The following is a 15236-nucleotide window of genomic DNA, read 5'->3' as shown; positions in this document are numbered from 1 at the left end:
GCCCTGGTGTAGGTGCTGAAGGCCCTTAGCTTGGAACACGCAAGCAAAGGTACCTGAAGTGAAGGTTTGCTTGCTGGAGCTCAACCTTGTTGCAAATGTCTGTTGGTCTTCTGCCTCTCTGGGCTAGAGACTCAGAACTTGTTCAATCCGCTTTGTCTCTCTCGGATGGAGACTTAGGACGTGCTGCATCTGTTGTTGCCTCGCTGGACGAAGACTCTGAACGTGGAAAATATCTCTTTCTTCACAGACAGAACGTGGTCGTATCTGCTGCTGCCTCAAAGCTGGAGACTTGAAGCGTGGAGCGTCTGTTTCTGTCTCTCTGGACAGTAGGCTCAGAATGGTTGTGTCTGTTAGTGTCTCTCTCTTGTGGAGCTGGAGACTCAGAATGGAGGTATCTGTTGCTGCCTTCCCAGTAACGGGCCGCAGACTCAGAAAGAAGTTTGATCTGTTACCGTCCCCTGGACGTGCTGGAGACTCAGAACTTTGGTGCTCTGTTAGTGTCTCACCCTGCCGGGCCTCAGACTCAGAACTTTGTTGCTCTGTTAGTGTCCCTTCCCCTACGGGACTCAGACTCAGAACTTTGTTGCTCTGTTAGTGTCTCTTCCTTCACAGGCTGCAGACTCAGGACGAAGTTTGATCTGTTAACGTCTTACCCTGCCGGGCCTCAGACTCAGAACAAGGAGTGTCTTTTGGAGAGGTATCTTTATACCTTTCCGATGAGGAGGAGATTGCATTTTGGTGCTTCTCCATTTCCATGCTGTGATTGGCTGGTTCCATCAGAGCGGGGGACATGGGGTAGCCCACCCTTCTTTCTTCTTGTGGAAGTCATTTGCATAGTCCAAACACAAAGTTAAAAAAGGTGTCAATAATGTTTTACTGGTGCATTTCTCATTTTCCAAAACACAATCAGAAAACATTTGGTCATGTAATGAACACATTAAGTCCAAACATGATGGGAAACGATTGAACTGTCATGCATGCATTCATTTGTCCATTAACAGCTGAGTTTGTGTAAGATGTTGCACTACACATCGCTGTCAGTGAGAATACTTATTTCTCTGAATAAGTATAAGATGTGTGTGTTATGGTTCGCATCAGTTCAAGGTTTGAAAACATAGTTATGAATGGATTTTGATGGATCTTTGTGATCTCTCTTTGTTTCCCCCACTGCGTGCTGCGTCTGGAGATCCTAAGGAATTTTTATGGCCACCACAGGCCAAACCTTAGGAAACAGTATCAAGGTGGGTGAAGGGCAGAAACTGCGTCTTGACCAATAGGAAGTTCTGTTCTTCCTGGGTTTTTGTCCCAAAGGTCTCTTCTTGCCCTCTAAGAGGTGTCTGGCAGTTGTCCTGGCATCCTTATCTGATGGCGTTGGACAGTTTGCTTATGTTAGTCCACCAAGATCCAATCAAATGTAGCAAACCTTTGTCCACTATTGTGGCCAGGGAGGGGCCCTCGCCATAAACTGGGCCCTGGAATGCGTGGTCCACTACATAAATCAATCAGTCAGTAAATAAATAACTTTAATACGATTCAGAACTCAGAAATTCTTTGTTAGTCCAGAAACAGCTTTTATTGAAACCAAGTGCTGCAACCTTTGTTGCAACAGTAGTAGATCTAAATCTAATGCTAATCAACATTTTTCATGATTAGCTAATCTTGACAGCTGTAATAGTAAAAACATTCTTAAAGTTGGTAGAATAATTCCACATGTAATACTATACTAATATTAAATGCAAAGATGCTACTCAAAGCAGTGGGCATTTTACATTAATGGCTTAAAGAAGACACACCCCTTTAAACAGTGTGTTTTAATCAGAGGACTAAAATGAGGGTAGAAAATTACCCTTGTGAAATCTACAGTAGCTGCCATTGGTAACATTTGGTAAAACATGCATTTTCACTCATTGAGTGTGTGTCAGCATTCCATCAAGCATAGTTGAAGACATCATGTTTGATTCATAAACAAATTATTCTGAAAGTTCTTAAATGCTTGCTTACAAGTTAAGAATTTTATCTTTGTGGTCTGTAGGGCTGCAACAACTAATCGATAAAATCGATTATTATCGATAATGAAAATCATTGACAACGATTCTTATTACCACTGATTGACGCATTTCTATGGACAAAATAAGGAGGAGGGAATAGAATGAGATGATGCAGGAGAGTTACATGATCCAAGCTGCCCAAAACATGGGAATTCTTTATTTTAAACCAGGGGTGTCAAACTCATTTTAGGGTGAGGGCCGGATGAGAAGAAATGTGACCATGTGCGGGCCGAATCTCCTTTTTTCATAGAATCTCCTTTCAAATCATAGTGCACCAAATTACAAATTAATTAGCAAAAAAAAAAAAAAAAACCTAGAAAGACACAATATTCTATAAAACTGCATTTAATAAGTCCTCAGAAACTGTTCATTAACACTCTTATTCCTTTTTTGGAGAAAACAAAGTTGTCTAAGTAATGGCAAGCAAAACCCTTTTCTTTGAACATTAATATTATTTGTCAGATACTTTTTAGTAATGAGAAAATAAGAAATAACAAATGCTAAAGATTATGAGTTACATTAAATATGAAGCTATATGCTACAATATAATTTACAAACTAGAATAACACTTCCCAATAAAAAAAAAACTGCTTTAAACATTTAACAACTCAATAGCTTATATGTAAAAAAAAAAAAAAACTAATGGTTAAATTTAATGAAAAAAAAAATTACTTTGGATATGAACTATACACTAGAAATGAGAACTTTAACAAATAAAAATCTTCAGGAAGCACTCGATGTTCCTATTACAATTATTCTAATTCTTAGTTTTGCATGAAGATATGATGAATGGATGATGCATTTTAACAGTTGATCTGCACATTGCTGCACACACTTATATACGCTCAATCACTCGTGCTTTTAAACCAAATCCACGCTGAAAAGAATAACGTTAACTGACATCTGGACGTGACTCTCTGCAATCTCTGGTGAAATCGGTCAGGTTTTCTCTATATTAGAGCCGTTCTGAACTTACTATTTGAACGCATACTGGATCCTTGGACTAAAAGGGGTTCACCAGTTTAAGAAATTTCAGATCGTAAAATTCTTCATTTGTAAGTTATTGTTTTAGTTATAATGTACTGATTAAAATTAGTAATCAATAATAATTATTATTTTACCACTCGCCTCCCGGACGGCGCGGGCGCATCAGGCGCAATCATCAAATATATTTAAAAGGAAAACAGTGCATCAACATCAGCAACCAGCTACGTCGTTAACGTCAGTACTCTCATGGAGTGCTACAGAGAAAGCAATGAATATCTTAACTTTGTCTTTCAGCTGACGGTTCAAGTCTCTTGCAAGGTCCTCAATTCTTTCAGCCACAGTATTTCTTGACAAGCAAATACTGGCAAAAGCCTGTTTTTTCTCAGGACACACATGCTCCGCTGCCTTTACCATACACGTGAGTGCTCGCCACACATCTTCAGCTAGCCTACGTGTTCGAAATTTGATTTAGGCGCCGCTTTGGAATGCGCATGCGTGTTAGAGGTTCCTGTTGAAGCACTATTAAATGATCAATGATAAAATAAAAACAAATGAATAAAACCAAAGACAATATTGCTGCGAATACTCGTACATAGACTTTATTTAATAATACTAATACTAATAATAATAATAAAAAAAGATTTAATATTAAATATTATTGTTCAAAGCATCCTGCGGGCCGTATTGGACACCTTAGTGGCCCGCATTCGGCCCGCGGGCCGTATGTTTGACACCCCTGTTTTAAACTTTTGGCTAATAGCGTAATGGCTTGCCCTGTGAGGCGCTTTGACGAATTTGTTTAAAAATTTAGTTTACGGTCTTATCCTTATCTGTAAATGTTTGAATAGTTTTTTTTTTTTAGGTTTTTTTTTTTTTTTTTTGCATAAAAGTCTGTCCTGACAGTCTGTGTTAAGTTTAAATCTTTACTGAACTGAGCGTGTCAGACAGCCAGAACACAGAGAGGGAGACAATTAATACTCAGAGCAAAAACATTCATTGTACTGAATCGTTGAATGTTAAATTTAGGTTTAAAAGACAACATGTAGTGCACATATTTATGGAGAGTAGGAACTGTAAAGGGATAACAGCGTGTAATTATCTTATATATAAATATCAGACGCTTCATAGCCACCTTTTATATAAAGAAATGAAAGTAAACATGACTTTGATCAAAGTGAACGCGTGTTCCTGCAAAACTTTACTTTTACCTGATGTTATTCATCTTTATTATCTGTATTAGGCTATTCTTTCTCATTTTTAATGTAGAGATTCACTATATGTGCACTATATAAAGCACTTAACAAATTTAATAAAACAAATTTACGTAAGGTGTTCAACAAATTATGTAAGGTTTGTGCCACTGCTGCTCAAAACAGTATTGGTGATTACCAAAATCATTTTTTAGCTTTCTGTATTGGTTAGTCCTCCAATATGCATAAGCATTTTAGTGACGGTAGGCTATTTCTAATAGTGTTTTTCTTTAGATATTTATCTTTTCTATTTATTGCGACAGGTGGTCTAATAAATTAAGAACTGTGTTTTCATAGCTTTCAGTTGGCACATTTGTTTGAAGGACATTGGGCAGAATGTGGCATAGTGTGATTTTTGTCAATAAAATAAAAAAAATTGGATTTTTAAGCCAATTAATCTAAAAAATAATCGACCAACTAAATGATTATCAAAATAATCGTTAGTTGCAGCCCTGGTGGTCTGCACTTTTCACACTGAAAGCTCATTTTACTTGTCTTTTTAAGGCCTGCTTTTCCTATTCTAATTAGTCAGCTGGTCCAGTTTGGTGTGGACTTCTAAAGCCGCAACAAATAATATTCCTTCTGCCGCCTCTGTGCTTAATATTAATAAAACGTAAAAATACAAAGAGAAAAATCACTCACTGCTCTTGAATAAGTGCTTTTTTTAGTTTTAAGTTTTAGTTTTTTTTTAGTTAATAAGAAACAAACCATGTTTAATTCTTACAGTGAAGACACTTTTTTATTTTTACATTCAAATAATTACAATTATCAATGTCTGTAGTAGGCTGTTAGACTACTTTAGACTACTTTAGACTTGCATAAAATTATTCAGTATTTTTTCCCCCCAAAAAACTGTTGTTTTTCTGTTGTATTGCTGTCTTTAAATGAATTACTAATATAAAGTTTTGAACCCAGTCATAATCTTGTTAAATAATCGTGATTACAATATTGAACATATTTATTTGTCATAATCGAGCAGCCCTATGAATTGTTCTTTGAGGGCAGACCAAAATCATAGTAATAATGCCAACAAAATAGCTACTGGCCTACACTGTAAAAAGCGATCAGTTGACTTAACTTAAAAAAATGAGGAAACCTTTTGCCTTAAAATTAAGTAAATGAACTTTAAACCCATTTCCTTGAAAAAAATTAAGTAACCACAACTTCTTGTATATGTGTAATTACCATTCACTTGTGACTGATTTGATGTAATCTATTTTACTTTTTTGTCAATCAAGTCAACTCACCCTTATTTATATATAGCACTTAATATTGTGTCAAAGCAGCTTTACATTATAAATGTAAAATGTAGTTAAATAATAAAATAAATAGTGTCGATAATGCAAACAAATTTCAGTTATGCTGTAAAGCAGCTCTAAAAAGAGAACAAAAGTAAACAGTCAATATTCAAAATTCAGTTAAAGTCAGTTCATTGTTGATTTAGTGATTTAGGCCGTGTTCACGCTTGGCGTCTTTTTTCACAAGAAAAAGTTGACTAGAGCGTTTTTTTTAGTAAAAAAAAAAAACTGGCAGCGTTCTGTTACAAAAAGCAGCCGAGTGCGTCTTTTGTTGCTATAACAACAGCTGCAACAGTAGCATAGTGCTGTGTGGTGAAGAAATGTCGAGAAAGAGCCTCTTTGTGATGTATATTACGATAGAGTTGTTTACTCATATCATACAACTCCTTGTGCTCCGAAACTAGTACGATAAGTTTATCTACCGGCAACTTCTCCGTTTTTTCTTGTTGTTTTTGTTGTTATGGAAACGATAGGTCCCGCTACTCGCTTGTCATTGGTCAGCTGTCAAAAAAGCGCTTGACGTAGGGCGTTTTCTTTAAAAAAAGTTCAACTTTTTTCAACTTAAAAAGACGCTCTGAGCTGCAAAAAAAGACGCCGGCGGTGGCGTTTAAAAAAAGCGCTAGGGCTTTTTTGAAAAGACGGTTTACTCCATAGGATTAGAATGTAAAACAGACGCTGGCAGTTTGAAAAAGGACGGCAAGTGTGAACACGGCCTTAGTCATTCAGCTCAGTTCATAATTAACAGTGACTGTATTTGATTCTTCAGCGATTTTGATTAAATTCATAAATGCGTCTTTAATTGCTCATTGGAAAAAGGAAAATGTCCATAGACAGAACCGTGAATGTGCATATGTGCTATTTACAGATTAAGATTTGATGAGTTGTATACAGATGTGCAGTAGGTGTGTTATGTGTTTTTGCGCACAACTCTTACCCTGCGTATGCAAATCTTTTAGGCATATACCCGCGCCTTATTTTTTAGTGCATAAACAAATGTGCAAATGCATAAGTTATCGAGAAAAGGTTATCAGTCAAAAAATAGCTTTCTTGCCACATATTTATGTATTAATTGTATTAATGTATTAATTACTGTCTTTTATGGTGTGCTTATTTTTTTCAAGTCATATTCATATAGCACTATATACAATACAGACTGTTTCAAAGCAGCTTTACAGGAATAAACAAGTGGGTTACTAGCAGCAAAGTTGCTAACAGTATGTTAATGCTCATCAAGGTTGTCAGTGATCACAGTGTTGAGGGAGATGATAGGAAAAGATCTGATCAGAAATATAGGATTTTAAAACTATTTAGAGCAGAGGCTTTTAACTCTGGCCCTCAAGGTCCTCTTTCCTGCAGAGTTTACTTCCAACCTTGATCGAGAACCCCTGATTTAAAGAGGCCAAGCACAACAAGGCAAAATGAAGAGCTAAGGCTGGCCACACACAAGACGATTTTAAAATCTTAACCACTTTTAAATTCATAGGGGACCACAGACAAGAAGACCATTTTAGCCAATTTTTAGCCTATGAAAATTGAGAGCTGCCTTGCTGCTGAATTAAGGCCAGGACACACCAAGCTGATGGTCGGCCGTCAGTCAGTGTTTGTCGGGCTTGTTTGTTTGGTGTGTTCCACATGTTGGCTCTCATCGAGCTCTTTTCGGCAGCAGTTTACTTACCCAAGCATTCCAATATGTGTATATTTTCATAAAAACATGAACTGCTTAAAATTAAGAAAGTTATCAACTGACAAAGCAGGGTGGCCGATGGCCTATATAAAGCTGATATAATTTTAAGAAATTTAAAATCATTTCAAAATTGATTAAAAAAAAACACGAATGTGTAAAATAAACATACTTATACTTTAGCTTACAATGTATTTTTCACAAATAAATAAATATTTAACTAAAAATGACATGACATGGGCTAATGCATGAAGCGCAGCATAGTTTGAAATCATAAGTTTAAAGTTCAATCGCACGTCTCCACAGTCAAGCTGAACTCTCCTGTCTGTATTCAATTCGCACGGACCATCACGCAGAGCACATCCGATCAGGCAATATACAAATGCAAACTGCACAAGATCTCACAGCTGGATTTGACTAAGTTTGCAAGGTTTGTGAAATTAAATATTCATTAGTCATTCAAAGATTTGTTTAAATGATATAAATCCATATTTGCTGAATGATGACTGCAAACGAGAAAGTATTATAATGTTTGCCCTTCTATTAATAATAATTAAAAGCAATTGTGATAATACTACTTTGTATACCTTTTAATTCCTTTGTTTAACAGATCTGATTATTAGACAGACCTCTGTCCGTATTAGACAGAACTGTTAAACAACGACAGCAAACAAGAGGGAGAATGTGAGCACTGTGTTCTAGGCGCTGCTGTCAAAATAAAAGTCCCAAACAGAAAAACATATCTGACAATATTTGAAAAATCCCATATGTCGGCCGATATATCGGTCAACAACTATATCACGTTGCAAGACCTTGGGAATAACTTTTTATACTGACAAGAATGTTGGTTGCCCGTCTTGAACAAAAATTATTACAATTTCTTGAAGTTGCTCATTGTAAGACCTTGAGAAGAAAATAAACGTATTTAGTTTCTAAAAATATGGTTGTCATTATTTAATAATTTTCCACTTGCACTTGTAGAGCAAAAAGTTAAATGAAATTAATGAGTTCACTTTATGTAATACATTTTTATAAATTTAACAACATTATTAAGTGAACATAGCACGTAAATTTAATATGTAACAGTGTCAAATTCAGGTGATTTGTATTTACTTGAATAAATTTTGTCAGTAACACAGTAACCCCACCACTTGGCGCTGTCCCTGCACTCAATTCGATGTGGCATTTTCAAAAAGATTGAAACTATAAGACAATGCTGTGCTGACTATATTGGTCACTTTATCTTACAGTCATGTTGTAAATAATTGTTTTTATTAAGTGATCACTGTTGCTTTTTTCTGTTAAACAGATTGTTTGATATGTACCTAGTATTTGTTCATTTTTAACCTAAATCAGAGCAGCGTCCATCTGTGAAGGACGTAGACTGTTAAACATACACAAGCCAATCATAGCTGTGGGCATTCACTTCCAAGTCTACAATCCATCACGCCTATTCAAACAGACCGTTCAGATGAGAGGGGTCAAAAGCAGGACAGAAAATAGATTATATACAAAATTATTATATTTTTTGGTGTAAAAATCTAGAAAACATTATAAGTGGACCTCAGACCTCAGCCAAACACAAGATTGGCAATCAGACTTGTACACAAAATGCATTTTAATTATTTCACAAAATGTCATTTGTGTAAATATTATTAAATGGAATGAAAACAGAGGCCAGAGACTGGTCTATGCGAAAGATGGTCGCAAAAAGGATAGATACACTAGCAGAGAAAATACTTAACCAATTCTCACTATTAACAAACTATTAACTATGACTTTTGTATCAGTAAACTCGTAATTTGCTGATTACGAGTTAGTAAGGTAGCTGTTAAGTTCAGGTATATGTAAGATTAAAAGATCTAAAATATTATACAGAGTAAGGCATTGATATGTGCTTTATAATTACTAATATCCAACCAGGGTTTGAAATTAACACCCGCCAAATGTGGAAAAAAATCAGCTGTGGTGGGTAACGTTGTCAAATAACTAGCCAATTAGATTGATTCCACCTCTATGTACTCCTCCCCCTTGAAACCTATATACTCTTCTGCGCTGAGCTTTTTGTCAGATGACTTTTAATGACTGCAGCGACGCAAAGCTAGTATCTCAATAAAGAGAAACTTCTGCTTCAAGATATCCAAAACGTCTCCTGGTCTCTAAGAAAAAGTTTACAACACATGTATGGGCATTTAAGCAGGAACAATGAACTCATCAAAGCAATGATTACATGCTGTTATAATTAAATCAAATATAAGGTTGTAAGTTGATTCAGAGTTTAGTGTTATCTGAAGTAAGTCCTTGCAGGAGTTTGCGACCTTAAATAGTGTAATGGATTGTAGCATTATAAAATTTCTGTTATTGTACATATATGGGAGCATAATTTTTAGAAATGATTCAAACCAATAAATGAATCACTTAAAACAGACTTCACAGAGCTACTTGACATCGGGGGATCAGATTTTAGTTCCAACCAGCTCTAACTCGTTTTCCTGGAAGTTTCCAGTACAGAGATAGGCAATGTCGGTACTGGAGTGCCGCTGTTCTGCAGAGTTTAGCTCCAACCCTAATCAAGCGCTTCAGGATCACTAAGGGCCTGTTTACGCCTGGTCACTTCATGCGTTTTCTCTGATCGGATAGATAATCAATTGTGAAAAGGCTAGGTGTAAATGCCCTTCGAAACACTTATTTAAATCTGATCACTCAAATGACGAAGCTGGACGAGTGTAAATGTATCTGGTTGTTGAAACCACATATGCAAAATTTTACTCCTCCCAAAATATTAAAATAATAAACATGTGAGAGCGTTTTATAGGCTATATGGCATATTATAGTCAGATATGACAGCGCTAATACAACGTGCATCATTATGGCTGAGTAGCTGCGTATCTCTTCAGCAAGCTGACTCGCAAACTGCCACAAATGAAACTGAAAGTCAGTCTCAGATGCTCAACACACAATCATCTTCATTAAAAGTAGTGAGACTAACCTATCTTTACAGTGCTCATGCGTGCTCTCTCCTGTTGCAATCTTTGATCTTGAAATTAGCTGATAATGAATAAAATCTGCGCTTACCTGTTGCTTCCATTGAAGTGAACTCTGTTAAAGTGCATATTGCAGGTTAGAGACTCCGGTGAATTGATGTATAGAAAAATAATGTAGGAACCAGATTTTCTTTAAAATATACTTCAAAATACGCTATTAAGGCTTGTAGAGTCGTTTTTGTGAGAGAATTTTACTTCTGCATCTGAAAAACTGGCAAACCGGTAGTGACGTAACGAGAGGGAGAGCGGTCAATGTAAACCATAGGAAAACAATGGATCGCAATGACTGTTCGGACGCAGAGAACATTTAAAATGTTTATTTACACTTGTATGACGAACCACACACACAAATATGAGCCTGCTATGTGGCCAAGAGGGCAGGGACATGCCAGGATTAAACAGAACAACGGTCAGAGGAGACAATTAAAGTTGTAATGTGAGGAGAACGGGGCAGGTGTCTGTGAGAGATCAGTGTTAGCTGACGATATCTAATCGGGCAAAATCATAGCATTGGTCATCTAGAAGTATTGATTCTACTTACCAGTAACACAAACGAATGATCGTTGATCAAGCGTGTCATACTCATTAATATCCGACGCAAACATTACGTGATATAGCGGGTTTTTATTATCGCGCGCGCGCGAGAGAGATAAGCACCTTTTTGTTTTATTATATGCTTATATGGGAAATACCCCCAAACTTGATGTGCTGTCTCTGACTCTGCACCCAGGCTTTGAGGCTTGCTGTCTGAAATCAAATAGGTTCTACGTATAGCTTAAATGCATTTTAGGCAGGGGCATAGACATCTCCAGGCCAGCAGACATGAGTAAGTTTATGGTAGAGATCATTTATTACTCTGAGCTAAATACTTGTACGTACAAATAAACAGTAAAATTTAATCTCAATTACAGTTTGACTATATTTAGGTGACAAATACATGTAAAGTAAAACTTTTTGATGCCATTGGTATAAGACAATTAATATTGACAGCATACAGTCAAGTTGTCTGCTGGTTTTCATCAGGAAGCCCTTACCTGCATGTGTTGTGTCAGCTATTAGACAGGTTACAGAGGAAGGATTACTTTATAAAGGTTTTGAATGGCCCCATTTTGGTGACAAACAATAAAAAATAATCACAATTGTCTTACTGTATACATTTTTTTATATGAAGTGTACAACATATATATCAAGCAGATCTGCATTTATGGCTAATTCAATTCAGTTTAATTTATACAGCAATAAATCATAAATATTATTTCATAGTACTGTTAATACCCAACTTAAAACACAACATTGCAACTGTTAATATATACATGTAGATGTACAAAACATATACTACTGAAAGAAAAATATTTTCAGTGTGGGTATCACACTAATGTGTTATTTTAGAGGTGGTTAATAACAGCTGGCTCCACTGCTTCAGATCTTCACACATCCTCATGTCTTGCAATGTCTCCCAAAGCCCTATAAACACACATGACAAAAATTGACAAATTAGCTGTAAAAACAATGTGACTAAGCTGTAACTAGACTTGATGATTATAATATTAACAAACTGAGGATAGCTGACCAGTTATGCCTTCTCCTATGGTACCGTTTTTACACGGTTCTTAAAATGATATTGCTAATGCTTACAAGCTAGCTACGGTGCTTTACAACAACATATACACATCTCGCTGTGTCTCATTATTTAAATAAATATGTTAATGGATTTGGTATTTATGAGAAGTTATGAGAAGAAAAACAAGACTTACGGTGCAGTTCACGTTTTCGTCGAGCTGCATCTCTGACGGCTTCGGACGAACCACAGTCTGACAGCGGACCCGATGAAGCTGCTGTGTGCACCGAAGGAACTGCACCGGCTCTGAGCCTCACTTGGTTCTTGCTTCAGCATCTCATGTTGAACTGCATCATGTCGCCGGGATGATAATCCTCCGGTGTAAAGTGAACGCGTTTTTCGAAGCAGATGCATTAGTATAGGCCCGTCACTTCATCGGCACAAACGCACCCATATACGGAAGATAGTACCGTTCTTTTTATTGTAAGTAAACCCGTGGACACGATGTCCTGACAGGCTGGAGTTTGTGCAGCCTCCATAAACACAATAATTTACCATGACGATGATCAATTGAAATTAAAAATAACTACCGAAAACACACTAACTCACGACTGCTCCGTCTCGTGACGTCATATGACGCGGTGTGGGGAAAAAAAGTTGTTTTTGAGAGCGGTCAAGGAAACCGCTTCTAAATTTGTGCCCTTAGGTCTTGTAAAATATTTTCAAATAGTGCATTAACGGTTCGTATAGTATTTTCATTCACGAATATATGTTTATCTCAATTTTTTTTTTAACCTGCAATATGCACTTTAAATTTGCATATAGCACGGTAATTGAAGACCGGATTTATATCATAAAGACATTTATGTGGCCAAATGTAAATGAAAACGTTTTAACAAATCAGATATACAGGTCCTTCTCAAAAAATGTGCATATTGTGATAAAGTTCATTATTTTCTGTAATGTACTGATAAACATTAGACTTTCATATATTTTAGATTCATTACACACAACTGAAGTAGTTCAAGCCTTTTATTGTTTTAATATTGATGATTTTGGCATACAGCTCATGTAAACCCAAAATTCCTATCTCAAAAAAATAGCATATTTCATCCGACCAATAAAAGAAAAGTGTTTTTAATACAAAAAAAGTCAACCTTCAAATAATTATGTTCAGTTATGCACTCAATACTTGGTCGAGAATCCTTTTGCAGAAATGACTGCTTCAATGCGGCGTGGCATGGAGGCAATCAGCCTGTGGCACTGCTGAGGTGTTATGGAGGCCCAGGATGCTTCGATAGCGGCCTTAAGCTCATTCAGAGTGTTGGGTCTTGCGTCTCTCAACTTTCTCTTCACAATATCCCACAGATTCTCTATGGGGTTCAGGTCAGGAGAGTTGGCAGGCCAATTGAGCACAGTAATACCATGGTCAGTAAACCATTTACCAGTGGTTTTGGCACTGTGAGCAGGTGCCAGGTCGTGCTGAAAAATGAAATCTTCATCTCCATAAAGCTTTTCAGCAGATGGAAGCATGAAGTGCTCCAAAATCTCCTCATAGCTAGCTGCATTGACCCTGCCCTTGATAAAACACAGTGGACCAACACCAGCAGCTGACATGGCACCCCAGACCATCACTGACTGTGGGTACTTGACACTGGACTTCAGGCATTTTGGCATTTCCCTCTCCCCAGTCTTCCTCCAGACTCTGGCACCTTGATTTCCGAATGACATGCAAAATTTGCTTTCATCCGAAAAAAAGTACTTTGGACCACTGAGCAACAGTCCAGTGCTGCTTCTCTGTAGCCCAGGTCAGGCGCTTCTGCCGCTGTTTCTGGTTCAAAAGTGGCTTGACCTGGGGAATGCGGCACCTGTAGCCCATTTCCTGCACACGTCTGTACACAGTGGCTCGGGATGTTTCTACTCCAGACTCAGTCCACTGCTTCCGTTTTCTGGCACACATTTTCCTTCCCACAGACTTCCCACTGAGGTGCCTTGATACAGCACTCTGGGAACAGCCTATTCGTTCAGAAATTTCTTTCTGTGTCTTACCCTCTTGCTTGAGGGTGTCAATGATGGCCTTCTGGACAGCAGTCAGGTCGGCAGTCTTACCCATGATTGCGGTTTTGAGTAATGAACCAGGCTGGGAGTTTTTAAAAGCCTCAGGAATCTTTTGCAGGTGTTTAGAGTTAGTTAGTTGATTCAGATGATTAGGTTAATAGCTCGTTTAGAGAACCTTTTCATGATATGCTAATTTTTTGAGATATAGGAATTTTGGGTTTTCATGAGCTGTATGCCAAAATCATCAATATTAAAACAATAAAAGGCTTGAACTACTTCAGTTGTGTGTAATGAATCTAAAATATATGAAAGTCTAATGTTTATCAGTACATTACAGAAAATAATGAACTTTATCACAATATGCTAATTTTTTGAGAAGGACCTGTATATCCAATCATAGAAAACACATGAAGTGACCAGGTGTAAATAGGCTACAGGCAGGTGAGCTTTTTTTTCAGGGCTAAACTCTGCCAGATAGTGCCAACCAGATACAATTTTGGACATCACTGAACTAGCTTATTTGGAGATGATAGCTTGATACTTTGTGTACCTAGTTGGTACATTATTAGAGTTTCTAGTTCTGTGTGGACTGAGACTTAAAATTAAAATGTCTCCTTCACTTTCAGAGAGAACAGGATATGAGAATGAATGAAATGGGTACCCGTGGAACCATTAATATGGGAGGTATGGTCATAATGAGATTCCACATGTAATTAGAAACAGCTGTGTGATGTGTATTTTGTATTTCATGTAATTTTTGGGTTGCATTACTTGCATGTTCATTTAAAAGTGCAGCTTTGCATTTTTTTAAAGATGACTCTGTTATGTTAACCTAAAAAAATAGTATTGTCTTAATATTCTTAATCTGTTATTCACACACACTCACTGCCTGTTGAACATAGATTTCCAAGATATCCAAATCCATTTTTGTGTTCTATTATGTATTTAATAATTTTATTAATCTTTCTTCTTTTTTTATAGTGTGTAAGTTGTATTGAAGTAATATGCAGTCCCAAATATTACCTTTTTTATTTAAATGATAAAAACTTTACACCAATTTACACATTATATTTAATGCATTATAGTTTCATTAAATCTTTTAGTGAATTAGCCATCTCAATGTATGTCAACTGTACATTATTTCACATAGATTCATTTAACCCTGTCACTGCGGTTAGCGGTAACCCCTCACAAATGGGCATAGCAGGCCGAGTTGGAGCCATGGGGCCTGATGGATCATCAAATATGGGGACACCCCTGATTCCAGATAATGGAGTGATGGTAATGTATTGAAGTTTGGCATCTTCTAATT

The 15236-nt window shown here is 36.8% G+C and overlaps 1 protein-coding gene across 2 annotated transcripts in view; it reads left to right on the top strand.

Moving 5' to 3' along the window:
* The window catches only part of pspc1 (paraspeckle component 1), a 78677-nt gene that overhangs the window by 53313 nt on the left and 10128 nt on the right, over positions 1-15236 (top strand). The window contains exons 7-8 of one of the 2 annotated variants that reach the window (XM_073841943.1): positions 14551-14608; positions 15075-15205. The exons of the other annotated variant lie outside the window; for it this stretch is intronic. Coding sequence (XP_073698044.1) covers positions 14551-14608; positions 15075-15205 — 189 coding nt within the window. The remainder of the gene's footprint in view (positions 1-14550; positions 14609-15074; positions 15206-15236) is intronic. 2 annotated transcript variants of the gene reach the window in all.

The sequence above is a fragment of the Garra rufa genome, chromosome 6, assembly GCF_049309525.1.
Source record: "Garra rufa chromosome 6, GarRuf1.0, whole genome shotgun sequence".
NCBI classification, from domain to species: Eukaryota; Metazoa; Chordata; class Actinopteri; order Cypriniformes; family Cyprinidae; genus Garra; species Garra rufa.
This window is presented reverse-complemented; position numbering and strand designations above follow the sequence as displayed.